General features: G+C 38.1%; 2 protein-coding genes across 2 annotated transcripts; both read right to left on the reverse strand.

The window, feature by feature from the left end:
• Nucleotides 1-5,453: 5,453 nt before the first annotated feature.
• edf1 (endothelial differentiation-related factor 1) lies at nt 5,454-9,101 on the reverse strand. The gene is made up of 5 exons (XM_042509153.2): nt 8,854-9,101; nt 7,927-7,978; nt 7,607-7,767; nt 6,142-6,235; nt 5,454-6,047 (listed from the first exon to the last, which is right to left on the reverse strand). The coding sequence occupies exons 1-5, from the start codon at nt 8,929-8,931 to the stop codon at nt 5,986-5,988; spliced, it is 447 nt and encodes a 148-aa protein (XP_042365087.1). The 5' UTR covers nt 8,932-9,101; the 3' UTR covers nt 5,454-5,985.
• An 831-nt stretch (nt 9,102-9,932) lies between these two features.
• Nucleotides 9,933-12,566, reverse strand: LOC148186185 (uncharacterized). The gene is made up of 4 exons (XM_088070572.1): nt 12,407-12,566; nt 10,882-11,020; nt 10,681-10,785; nt 9,933-10,516 (listed from the first exon to the last, which is right to left on the reverse strand). Exons 2-4 carry the CDS (start codon nt 11,017-11,019, stop codon nt 10,352-10,354), a joined length of 408 nt encoding a protein of 135 aa, XP_087926698.1. The 5' UTR covers nt 11,020; nt 12,407-12,566; the 3' UTR covers nt 9,933-10,351.
• Between the last annotated feature and the right edge of the window lie 424 nt (nt 12,567-12,990).

Consider the following 12,990-nt stretch of genomic DNA (forward strand, 5'->3'; position numbering starts at 1 on the left):
CCATTAATTAGTGTTGTGTCTGTCAACAGGGATGCAAAATATTGCGTGGGGGTGTACACTGTGGCACACATACTTGGGTTAGAGCATGTGCATGTCGGTGGTTCTGTTATCTCCCTCTATCATCAGCTTTGTGCCTCTCACCCTGGTCCTCAGAATTCCTGGTTTGTCATTATTGTTTTTATTACAGCTGAGACCATCTGAATGTGTGTGAGTGATTTGTAATATTAATCCAATGTTTTTCATTAAAGATATTGCTATCTTTATCACCTTGTTTTAATGTTTGGTGATGGTGCTCTGTTAGGCAGCTATACAGTTCTAGATTTGGTAGATTCACAGATTAGTTACAGTACAGTATGTTGTTTAAATAATATGTAATTTTGAACTATGTAGTTAAAAATCATAAAAACATTGTAGTATAGTGTTTTTTATGAAATCAGAAAAAATCATCACTGTATAGTGTCCTTTCAAAAAAAAAACATAAAAGCATCATCTTGTAGTATGTCTTATTTTAAAAACATAGTATAGTGTATTGTTTATAAAGTCAGAAAAATGTCACAGTGTAGTATGCCATTAAAAAAAACATGAAAACCTCACGTATATCACTAAAAATATCATAAAAACATCATATATTCTATAAGTAGAGATTATATGATGTTCTTTCTGCACAATGATATGGTTGGTGCATGTATTTCAGTATAAAGAAAATAGTTCCTCCACAAAACTGCTCACAACAAGATCTGTGGATTATCTGTTTGGATCATGATTTGTGTAGAGAAACATTGCTGTTGAGTTTTCAAATGTTTTTTTTTTTTTTTTGCACTTTTAACCCCACAAGCCAACTGCCATTTAGTTCCATTATATTGGGAAAAGGGCAGACATCTCCACGGCTGATATCTCCAACACTCGTCAACTCAAATCAGAACAATCTGGACTGATAAATAGCACTACAAGTCAGAGGAAATACATGGATTTTTCAATTTTGGGTTGAACTGTCCCTTTAAAGTAATTTCTGTAATTGTCAAAGTGAAAGAAATACACAAAGGCACAAAACTAACAGACAGAGAAAGCTGAAAAAATCAACAGTCAGCTGAAAGAGAAGCATCTGCTGTTGAGGGGGAGACAGAGTGCACATTGCATGGACCAACACAACAGGTTGAACGTGGAGTGAAATCTCAATTTGAGTTTGGAGCCTCAGGGCAAAACTAGACTCCAGACTTCCAATCCTTCCCCCAGTGCTTCCCCCACTAACTCCCCCCCATGTAGCTTTCTGCTTCACATCACTCCTTCAAAACCACTAGCTGCTCCCTTGTCATAGGTGGGACTATGTTGCTATGGTGTTTTGACCAATGGAATGGCATTTCCAGGACGCAGTCAGTCTCTGTCTCTCTCTCTTTCACACACACACACACACACACACACACACACCGTACTCACCGAGTGAGGCAGCCTGTTGAGCAGGAATCCAAATAACCCCCCCGGTAACAACAGCAAGGCTTCCTCCTTTGTTTGTCAAGTGAGCACCGGTCAGGAGGTTGCATACTTTATTTGAGCAAATCATCTCAGCATACTGCCTTTAGCACAGGATCTAAAGAGAATAAAAAAAAATCACCACACCCAAACGTCACACAACTTCATACGATATAAATGCAACTGCAGTGAGAAACATTATTACTGTAAAAATCCACTTTAAAAACCAACCTAACAGCTATCGCTGCTGCACCTCCAGTTCCATGTTTTTCCATGCTTTCTGGTATCTTTTCTTCTCCCCGGGGATGAAAGGCCAAACCCTGATAAAGAGATTAAATGTAAAATTTCAGGACACGAACATAAAGACTACACCCCCAACCACTCCACCACTTTGTCACAACTGCCCAGCCATAATTACTTACATAATTATACTGTCATTATGTCTATTATGTCTCACTTTCTACAGCATCTATGAATACTACCATCTCCTGCTACAAAATTTATCCAAAAAGTCAATACACCCACTTTTTTGCACATACAAACTGTTTAAATAAGTAATTTTATAGTCCCCAAAACAAAGCAAATAATATGTTTATATGTGCATGTCAACATGTCCCCACATGCATGAAAGTATGTATACTTAACCCTTTGAAACCTAATGAAATTGGCCAAATTTCTTTGAAAAAATCAAGGGGAAAGGCAATAAGCAACTCAAGGAGAAATAACCCCAAAATTAGCAAGAAATAAGTTAAAAAAAAAAAAAAAAAACGGACATGTTTTTTCAGCATCCTGTGGGACCATAAACTCCAAACAAGTGGACACTGTACAGCCACAGCTGCAGACTCTTCAGGTGTGTCCCGCTGCTGCCTCCTCTTAATGACCACATTAATTTACAGAGGTGCCAGGGGCACCACGGGGTCTTATCTCACCAAACCAGAGACTGCACCGTAAGGCTCAATAGAGGTTAATTGGCACAGAGGGCTTCATGGCTTTCACTACTTGACCTTGGTATACTCTTTTTGTCTCACCTGATTCTAAGTACAATGTGCAATTTTTTGTTTAAGTACATTTTTGAATGTATTCTGTCCCATTTGAGCCTCCCCTCACCATGCTAATATAGTGACTCCACAACAATAAGGTCCGTAAATCTTTAAAAAAAAAAAAAGAAAAAGGCACCCGTGAGATTGCAACACTGCAGAACAGGGGTCGGCAAGTAAGTTCTCATTTTTTTCTAATTAATTTGATGGCAAGCCAGAACATAATCAAAGGCTAATTTAATAAATGGACTGATTAAAGAAAAAAATACAACTGAAATTTGCGACATACTGGGTCAAAATAACTCAAGAAAGAACAGAGGACATGGATAGGTCCATTATGAAATTAAATCATAATTTCATATATAGAATTCAGTCATGAAATGCTCTTAATGAACTTGCTTTTGTTTCCACTTTTCATATTGTGATTAATAAACATGTAGCCTGTCATTTTAATTTTGAAAATGACTGCTCCTTTTTCTTTCTTTTTTTTTTTTTTTTTTTACAAACAAAACACTTGGACTGACCATGTAGCATAGCCTAACTTATTCTAATTATTATTTGATATCGTTTTACTCTCAGAATTATTTCTTGGTATGGGTGACACTCCTTTGCGTTTTTAAAATTGTTAGTGAAGTTAGTGAAGTTAGCTAAATATTTAACTTGCTAGCTAGCAAGAGAAAACTGTCACTATGTGCAAAAATTATAATATTAGAGAGCAAGTCAATAGATGATATCATTGCCTCCGTGAAACAGGTGCTCCTTTCTGCGAGGTCCGCTACTCGCCGCATAGACGCGCTGTCGGATGCTGTGCATGGAGTTATTATCAATGTCTCAGTCAGGCCAGTTACTTTTCCTGAGCTAGTGCATAACTCAGGGTAATCTATGTAGTTTGTATTTTAACAGTAATGGGATATAAGTCAGATAGTTGGATCACTGTGTCATTTAGGTCATATTCTGTTTTTTATGTGCTGTTTTTTGTGTCAGTGTTTTTCATAAAATTAAACAGTTTTTTTAAAGTTACATTTGTTCCTGTTATAAGCATAATCCGCATTCTTCAAACAGGGATAGATTATCTGTTTGGATACTATAGCCTATTTGTGGGACTGTCAGTATGATATTGTAAACAACAACAACAACAACAACAACAACAACAACAACAACAACAACAACAACAGCAACGTTGCCGACCAGTGCTATAGAGAAAGAGACAGCTCCCTAAAGCCAAGCTTCATCAGGAACTGTTTAAAGGGCGTAAGTGTCTCATGTTAAATGGTTGACTTTTTCAAACAAACATTACACATGCCAAAACATTTAATATCTGCAAAAGGCATAGATGTGAGCTCGAGTTGCGACTCGGACCCAAGTCAGACTCAGACGAGTCACAAACTTGATGACTTAACTTGAGAGACCAAATCTTGGAAAATCATCACTCACCCGGTATTTGGACGTAGACTGAGGTGCTGGAGCTGAATCGTTATCAGCAGTGGGAGGAAAAAGGACATCCGCGCAGTCAAATCCCTGCAAAAACATGTTTACGATGCCAAATCTTCTGTCAGAGGCTTAAACGTGGAATTAGTTGTATGAGGAGCTGGGACTTTTTGATTGAACACTTCCGTCAATCTCAAGTGTAGCAAGACATCAAGGGGATTGTAGTCCTTGGGAAAGTGACTACAAAATGAACACGGTATCACAACAGAGAGCGAAACACGACACACAGGTTATAAAAACATGTTGTTGCATTACGGAGCAGCATTTAGAAGAAATGATAAAGCTATTTAATTTGTGTACAAAAACTAGAAAAACCAGAGTGCAAAACGTGAAGGATGAAGAATTTAACTAAGATGCAACAACTTCCAACAAACTTTTACAAAATTTTAATTTCACTTAGCTAGAGGCCGCACCAATTTTTGTAAAATCTATAAATTATGACAAGTTATTAAATTGACATTAAATTTGGTGCACCATGATTCGTTTAGGGCTCAAAACTTAAATGTTTAGGAATTGGGACTTGACTCAGAAGTTACCTGTCTTGAATTATGACTTGAGTGCAAAGACTTGAGACTTACTTGTAATTTGCAAAACGATAACTTGTTCCCATTTTAGGAAAAAAAATCCTACTATATTTCTGGCAGTACGCTGACATCTAGTGGTTCAATTTTACAACTACAATGATCTCAGACTTGCAAAACTGAAGATTGCAAGTACAGCCATAATAATGTACTTTCCATTGTAAATGCAGTCAACTCGCTTTGGTGTGTTTAGTGCCTTTGTCATTATGAGGCATTAACTCTTTAAGCACAGTTCTTTGTTAAATAGAAATTAATTTCTTATTTGTAAACACTGACAAACTGCTAGATTTACTTTTATGTTTAACCCTTCTAAACCTGGATCAACATCGGTGTTATGTTAGGATGCCGTTCACAAGAGTTTAATCCTCTGAAATAAGTTTTTTTCATTTGAAAACAGGACTAAAAAAGGCAACGAGAAATTGTCAAGAGAAGTCTGGCAAATCGCAAGAAATCGGGAAAAGGTTACAAGAAAATGAACTGAACATTGGTTTAAAAAATAAACAAAAATAAAAGAGAAAGAGAAAAAAAATATTTGAAAGGTTACTAAAAATAACTAATTATAATTATATAGTTAAAGTTAGTAACATTTACAATTTGGCACTTCTTTAATCAATTTCCTTGTTTTTTTTTTAAAAAACATTTTTCTTTCCTTTTTTGTGTGCTAATTTCAAGGTAATTCTCTGGCAACTTTTCACTAATTCCTTGCTAATTTTGGAAAATTCCCTGTGAACTTGCTCATTGCCCTCTTCTCATGTTTTTGAAATAGAAACCAGTTTGTTCTGGTTATAAAGGGTTACGACGATAAGTAATGTTTAAGACAGTGTTGCTAGTTTTGTTACGAAATCTTGTGCTAGATTGGCTACAAACGCACAGCCAGAAATGTCATGAACTGCCAAACTTTATTTCTTAGATCAAAACAAAGCACAGCATCAAAACATTTCAACACTGTAATGACATCCACGCACTGTCTCAAGTGTGTGAAAAAAAAGATGCAATCAAGCACTTTAGGTCATGCTCAGAATTAACGTGTCGAACTAGTTTGTTTGGCCATGAAAAATAATTCACCTTTTTCAACGCGTTTATGTTGCCATCAAAAAAGTTGAATTGATCATGCCAAAGCCTAAGCAGACATAGGTGAAAAGAAGATTCATAGAACTTCGAGTTTGTGACGCTGAAAAAGACGTTCGATCATTCATTTGATTATGCGGTCGAGAAAACGGTTTCATTATGCAGCCTGTAATGTAGTGGAGCACCAGGTCCTCAGGCAGGACGCAGGTGAGATCAGCCCGGGTAGAGGGAGGGAGGGAGGGAGGGATGTGGGAGAGCAGAGGAGAGTTGGGTTGGGGAAAGGGTTCTGGTTTCAGGGACAAGGAGAGATGGGACCGGGGAGGGCTGATTTCGAGGCTTTGTGTTCATTTCTTCTTAGGTTTTGCCTCCAGGGGTAGGCCAATATCCTTCCCACGCAGTTTCAGGCCTGTTCATGACAGAAGATGAGCACACACGTTAAACAACCAGAAAGAGAAACATAGTTATGACAATCATGCTGTTCTAGCAAATAGCAGTCTTACCAATTGCTCTCTCAATCTTGCCCATGACCTGGTTGTTGGGAATTGCTTTCCCGCACTCGTAGTCCGCAATGACTTGAGGCTTCTCGTTAATTTTCTGAGGAAAAGATTTGCCGTTAATAATTCAGAATTTTGTTAAGTTGGGAAAACTCACGCATCCAAATACATCTCCTGTAGCTGGGAATCCATTTATCTGTGGGCTGCATTTATCACATGATGTCAGAAAACTGACATGTTTTAATTGTGATTTGTACACAACCTTTTTCAAATAATTATTAAGAGTATATGGTCTTGAAGGCTCTTTTTGTTCTTAACTATGTGATGAGAACAAATGTTGGTTAGCATTTTTGATGGCTTTGCTAGCTGGATTGCAAAAATACATAATTCTCAAAAAGGACTTACTGTGCAATAAGATCATTTTATACTCAAGGTATATTGTTTAAACTTGACAAGTATTGCTGTTCTCTCATTTACAATTTAATATTGTTTGCGTGTAGATACGTTTATGCAAGACTTAAAGGTTATGTGAGGAAGGGCGAATCAGGACACCATTCCCCTTGTTAGCAAAATGACCAAAATGCATCCTCTTGTTAACCTTCCCAAACTCAGACCTATAACCAATAAACTGTTGATAAGTATTGTAAAAATTATTGACTGAGTCTCTATATTTTACCCTGTGCAGTCTTTATAGTACTGGTTTAGCAACAAAGAACTCACAAAGCAATTGTGTTAAATCTCCTGTTTTTAAGATTCTTTTTTTGCTTTTTGTCTTTATTTGAGCTCAAGTGTGAAAGGGGGAGAGAGAGGAGACATGCAGCAAAAGGGCCGAGGTTGGAGTCAAGAGTCAGAGACAGACACTCTGGGCTGCACTGTAGTGCGCCTGGTGCTGTACAAGTGACATGCGATGTGTGGTATGAAAAAAAATAGCACCAGTTCAGTAAATCATTAACATATAATTTTACTTGTGTGACTATGAGACCACTGATAATAACCCCTGATCTTCCAATTAGAGGGTGACCTGCTATACTTCTGAGCCACAGCCGCCCCTATGAGAACACTATGAGAAAAATCAGAAAGGAGGGAACAGAAAAGACCATGTTTTATCTGGTTCTCAATCTCTGACCCACACTGCAAGTTGTACGTTGGACGGAGGTAGTGTTGCACAGTATACCAATACTAGAAAAGTACTGAGGTACCCAGCTGTTCAAAACAATACAATGCCACCTTTTATTAATACCAATACTTTATGAATGACAGCATTTTAAAAAGAGCTGTGTTTCTCCACTTGTTACAGCGAGGCTGAGTGTGTGAGTGTGCGCGCTGTTGTTTCACTGTTAGTTGGTAAGCTGCATCTTGATTATCTAGTTTTTCATGAAGTTAAACACTTGTTTACAAATCTTTACCAGCAACAGCACTACCAGCTATCACATGTCATGCACATCAATATTCAAGAAGTCTGTATACTCACAGTGGCCAGGTCTTTCTGGGTCAGACCTTTGTCCTGTCTGCCTTTCTGAATGACCTTGCCGACCTCCAGAGAAACCCTGTCATGGTGCAGCTCCTCTGTCTCCCGGTCCAGTTTGGCTGTGTTCTTCGTCACAACATGCTGTTTGTTCTGCCCTGCAGACCCTGTGTGAGTTTTAAGTAGATTTCAGTACTGCTGGGGCATCATAAAAAAAAAACAACAACAACAAATCACAGCACAAGCTGTTACATATATGCTGTGCATGTTGTGTTTTACATGCTGAATTGCAGCTCTGATATTGCATGTCTGTGATGAAAGCATACATTTCTTGGATGTCTCAATGTCCTCCCCACGTCTCTGAGCAGCTGTGATAGCCTTAAAAAAACAGACAAGTACAATAAATCATTAAATCCAAAACATTCAGATTCATTGACAACAGATTGCATCATAAACAGGCTCTTACAATTCCCTATCTAGCTCTGTGACTCAGTATCATGTGGTTAATAAGTAATGTATCTGGTTGTGCAAGTATGACGAATAAGATAAACAAAAGACAACATGATCAATGGTGCCCAAGCACGACCACGCCAATTTCACAACTGGTTTAACTGTCGTTACCTAACTTTTTGACTAACGTCATCCATGGTCCAAAAAACTATAGTCAACAGTTAAAACAGGGTTGTTACATTAGATGTATACTTGATTTTTATCACAGGTAAGCATGATCTTCCGTGTTTTGCTTGGCAACATGTTTCGAGAACAATCATTATCAAAAATCAGCATGAGGGTTGGACATGGCGTCCTACCCGACAATAAAAGCATAAACCTATTTATGGTTATGGCTAACTTCAGCTAGCTAGCGTACTAGCCAAGTTATCCCTTTTAGGTTAACAGGCTAACACTAGCAAACTAGTTGCTATTTTTACCAAATCAAATAGTTGACCAACAGTAACGTTAGCTACCGTTAGCTACCGTTAGCTACTGTTACTCCGGACGTCGTTAATCATTATTAAAGGTGTGTTAAAAGAGGCTAACGGTCACTGTTGTTGTTAGCTTAAACTAGACCACGAAGCACGAGCGATGTTAGCTAACTGATTTAACCGCAAGTTCGCCACTTGTATCACATTTAAATCATACACTTGACGTTTGCTCGGGTTATCACAAACTTGAAACCTGAAATTTGACTGTGTTGGATATATTTAAGAGTATATTAAAATCGAAAACAGACGAAGTGAGGTGTCCATGCTAACCTGCTTGGATTTGGCCTGGGCGGCAGTCGGCCCCTTCTTCCTCAGCACAGTCACGGTATCCCAGTCACTTTCTGCCATGTTTTCGGAGGTCAACTAGATACCCGTAATATTTTATAGAGATACAAAAATAAGTTCGGCTCGGCGTGTTCAAAATGAGCCTTTTTAAGGAGGCAGCGTCACTTTAGCGAGTCAGACGCTCCTTCCAGAATTATCACCCACGCGTTGTGCCAAAGCTTTATTGACCACAAAATGACGAACAGTGACATAATGGCGCATGTCAGCGGCGCCCCCTGCTGGTGCAGCTCTCTGACCTACATCTGCATCTACAGGTTTCACAAATAAAACACACATTACATCAGACTGAGAAAAACACGGCCTCTTATCCAGCTGTTACAAAATATCAGTTTGCAATATCCGTTGACTGTTTTGAGAGCAAAGTTCAAACGTTTGCAAAGTCCTGGTTTTAATAATTAAACTAAAAAATACCAGTGGTGGATGAAGAACCCAAAAGCCAAACTTCAGTAAAAGTACAGATGTCTGACCAGAAAATGACTTTGGTAGAAGTATAAGTCACCTATTAGAGCATTACTAGAGTAAAAGTCTTAAAATATGTTATATTTTTGTACATAAGCTTCAGAAATAATTTTACTGATATCAGACTCAGAAATACTTTATTGATCCTCACGGGGGATATTGTGGTACTTTACAGTCAATCTGATGCCAGCATAAAGAATTATCGCAAGTACAAATACGTACTAGGACAAGTATATAAAACATAAAATGTAAAATAGAAATACAGTGTGAGTAAAACAAGTAAGCGAGTATGTATAAGTGTGTAAAAAATATAAATGGAAGAAATACAGTAATAGACAATTAGCACTGATATGTATATATTTAAACTGTAATATGGATAATGTGCTGAGTGTGTAAACTACAAAATTGTACCCTGTGCTACAATGCAATGTGTAAAACTATTATGTTAGTTAAAAATATAAAAATATAAATGATATGAAATGTACTTAAGTATTGAGAGTAAAAATAAAAGTAAATGCTGTTAATAAAAAAGCAAGTAGTTAGAATTGTGAGAATTAATTAAAGTTTATTTGTAACCTTTGTACCTTGTCACCTTCACAAGAATGGAAATAACAACCTTAATATATAATCCCTATAACCAGCACACAAGCATGACAAAATTCTTTTAAGATTTTATGAATGTTACACAAAGGTAGCATGGAGATAAAATGGACGCACTAACAAGATGAGATTAGCTATGATTTTATTAAAAATCAAGCAAACACAACCATACATGGGAAATTTTAAAGACTACGTACATGTGAAATTTAGCATCATAATAAATGAAAATGTACCAATGAAAATAAAAATGTGCAAAGAGTTTGGTTTTGAGTTTGGTAGTTGATCATTACTTTGGTGGAAATGAGCTTACAACATTTTGCACCAATTGTAACCTCAGATGATCGACAGGCTGCAGTCTTTCAGGTCACCAGTTACAAGACATTTCAGAGGCAGCGTCACTGTTTCGTCGTGTGCGGATGGGGGACCAGCCAAACTCCGACTGGGCGTCCTCAGCCTGGTGGAAACGTCCCCAGCGGTAGCCGTGTTTGGACCCCTGTTTCCCTGCCCATGCACGAGGCTTAGGATTCATCTGGATACAGATGAAACAGATATAATGAAGAGCACTGTCTGGTCTGTTTCCAAGTCAAAGAATATTCTCAAGTAGAAAATGAGAATTCATTATTTTTCCGTTTTAAAAGTTGTGATACATGCACATTACCCCGATCCAATCAGAAAACTCTTTCAGTTTCTCACCTGAACAAAAACACTTGTGTTCATGTGAAGAGTCTCCACCTGCTCTGACAGGTGATTCAACCATTCCAGATGTTCAGTGATGGACTGAGTAAGATCACTGTTGCTCTGTATTAGACAAACATTTTGTCAAAACAGAAGGAAAATTAGTTTTGATTCAACACTTTATGGCAAAGATGAGGATTTAGTGCATGCTGAATGTACCCCAGACAAGTTTTCCTTCAGTTCGACGGCAGCAAGACGAACATGCTCCAGTTTGTCAATCTGCTCTTTCAGACGGTCGTCAAGCTCCTGCATCATCATCAGGCCTTCATCGGGCCTGATGCTGCCTTTGGTCGCCATCCTGGGACACAGAAACACACCTGTTATTCAAGGAAATGTGAAACACACAGGCTTGTGGCATGAGGTCTATTAATATGAGAATAAAGAAATTAAAAATTATGTAACTGTAAGGAGACACACAATTACTTCAGAGAGACTCAAAATAACTACAAAAAAGGGGGAAACAACTACAAGAAGGCACAAAGTAACTACAAAGACACACAACACTTCCCAAAGAAGAGACAAAATGACCTCAAAGAGACACAGAACAGCAAAAAAGACTCAAAATTACCTAAAGAGACACAAAAAGACCACAAAGAGATGTAAAAGAACTGCAGAGACACAAAATTACTTTAGAGACACAAAATAGCCACAAACATTTAGAAAACAACACCTAAAACCGATACCAATGAGACACAAAATGATCAAAAGAAGTCAAAATCACCTAAGAAACACAAATTACTACAAAAAGTTATAAAGCAATCACAAAGACACACAAAATGACTATAAGACACAAAGCCACGAAAAAAGAGACCAAATGTCCTTAAAGGGATGCAAAACTACTACAAGGAAACACACAATTGCCTTAGAGACACAAAATGACCACAATGACAACATTTTCAGACATAAAACCTCAAAGAGACGCATCAGGACCTAAAAGAGACGCAAAACGTCAAAACAACAAAAAAGAGGTAAAACCACCACTGTGGGTCTTGAAGCTATGTAGAAGAGGTGTGGGGCCTTTTAAATGTCTGTGCCCAGGGACCTGTTGTCTCATAATCCGCTCATGGGGGGAACACATCAGACAAGACATCCTCTGAGCTCAACATAGTGTTAAATCACTTTTAGAGAATTTAAGCATTTCTTCAGTGGCTGTACAACCACCAGAGGGAGACACGGATTTGATTCCACATACTTAAATCTGAGTAGACCTTTCTGTACTGCAGGGGAACAACCCTGCTGCTATTTTTTTCAGACACACAATGTCAACATTACAGTATCTCATCACCATCTGAACCGCTGATCATGAGAAAAACAGCAAATTCTGAAGCAACTGAATATAACTTGCAACCTTGGAGTTGCATGGATTTTTACTTTTATCCCGTTCATCTAACTGACGTAGGCCGACAAAACTAGAGTTTTTGGAGTAAGTTACTAACGTAGAAACTTTCGTGCAACGTTATCGGTTATTAAGCAGGGATTTTAAACTGCAAGATGCCCCGCAACTTTTTTTGTTTTCACCGTAATCGTGCACATTAAGCATAGCGCTCCTGGAAACTTAAGAAAAAAATGTGCCAGCCACTTTCAGAGAAGCCTAAGCAAGCGTTCAACACAGCGCGGGACATCTGTCCTCAGACTGCTGCAGCAGGGAGGGGGGAGGACAAGTTAAGGACAGAAAAGATGTTACCTTGTTTATCTGACGCAGAGACACTCGGTTGCTCGGTTGTAAAACGCCAGTAAATCCTGTGGCGAAGTACGAGGTCTTCCTCACTCACGCAGGAACAAAGGGAAAACTGTCCTCGTCCAGACAAGCCCCTCTGTGCTGCAGAAATGTCAAGAATTTGACACCTCTGACGTCACGTACGGCCTGCTTTTTTTGCAGGTGCGATTTTATTGTGGTATTACGGTAATTTTCACCAAACAATGGGATTCGATTATGTAGGTAATGACAAAAAGGTTTTTCTATAATCTGATCAGGTGATTTTAAAGCAACCAGTGCCGGCTTATTCATTATGAAATTATGGAAGACGCATTTTTGAGGTTAGTGCTTTCCTAACCATAAATCGTGACCACAGAAAATGAACTTCAGTCTATTTGTGACCCCCCATGCAGGTCATTAGTGCACACTAGTTATGAATAGTAACAGCATTTTTTTTAAGATAGGAAAGTTACAGCATTACATGAAAACAGCAAAAGCAACAGCAAAAAAAAAAACAAAAAACAAAACAATAGTCAAATTGTCAGAAATTTCTCTCATACCAATTTGATCTT

The sequence above is a fragment of the Plectropomus leopardus genome, chromosome 20 (genome assembly GCF_026936395.1).
Source record: "Plectropomus leopardus strain MGB_pleo_1.0 chromosome 20, ASM2693639v1, whole genome shotgun sequence".
Taxonomy (NCBI): Eukaryota; Metazoa; Chordata; class Actinopteri; order Perciformes; family Serranidae; genus Plectropomus; species Plectropomus leopardus.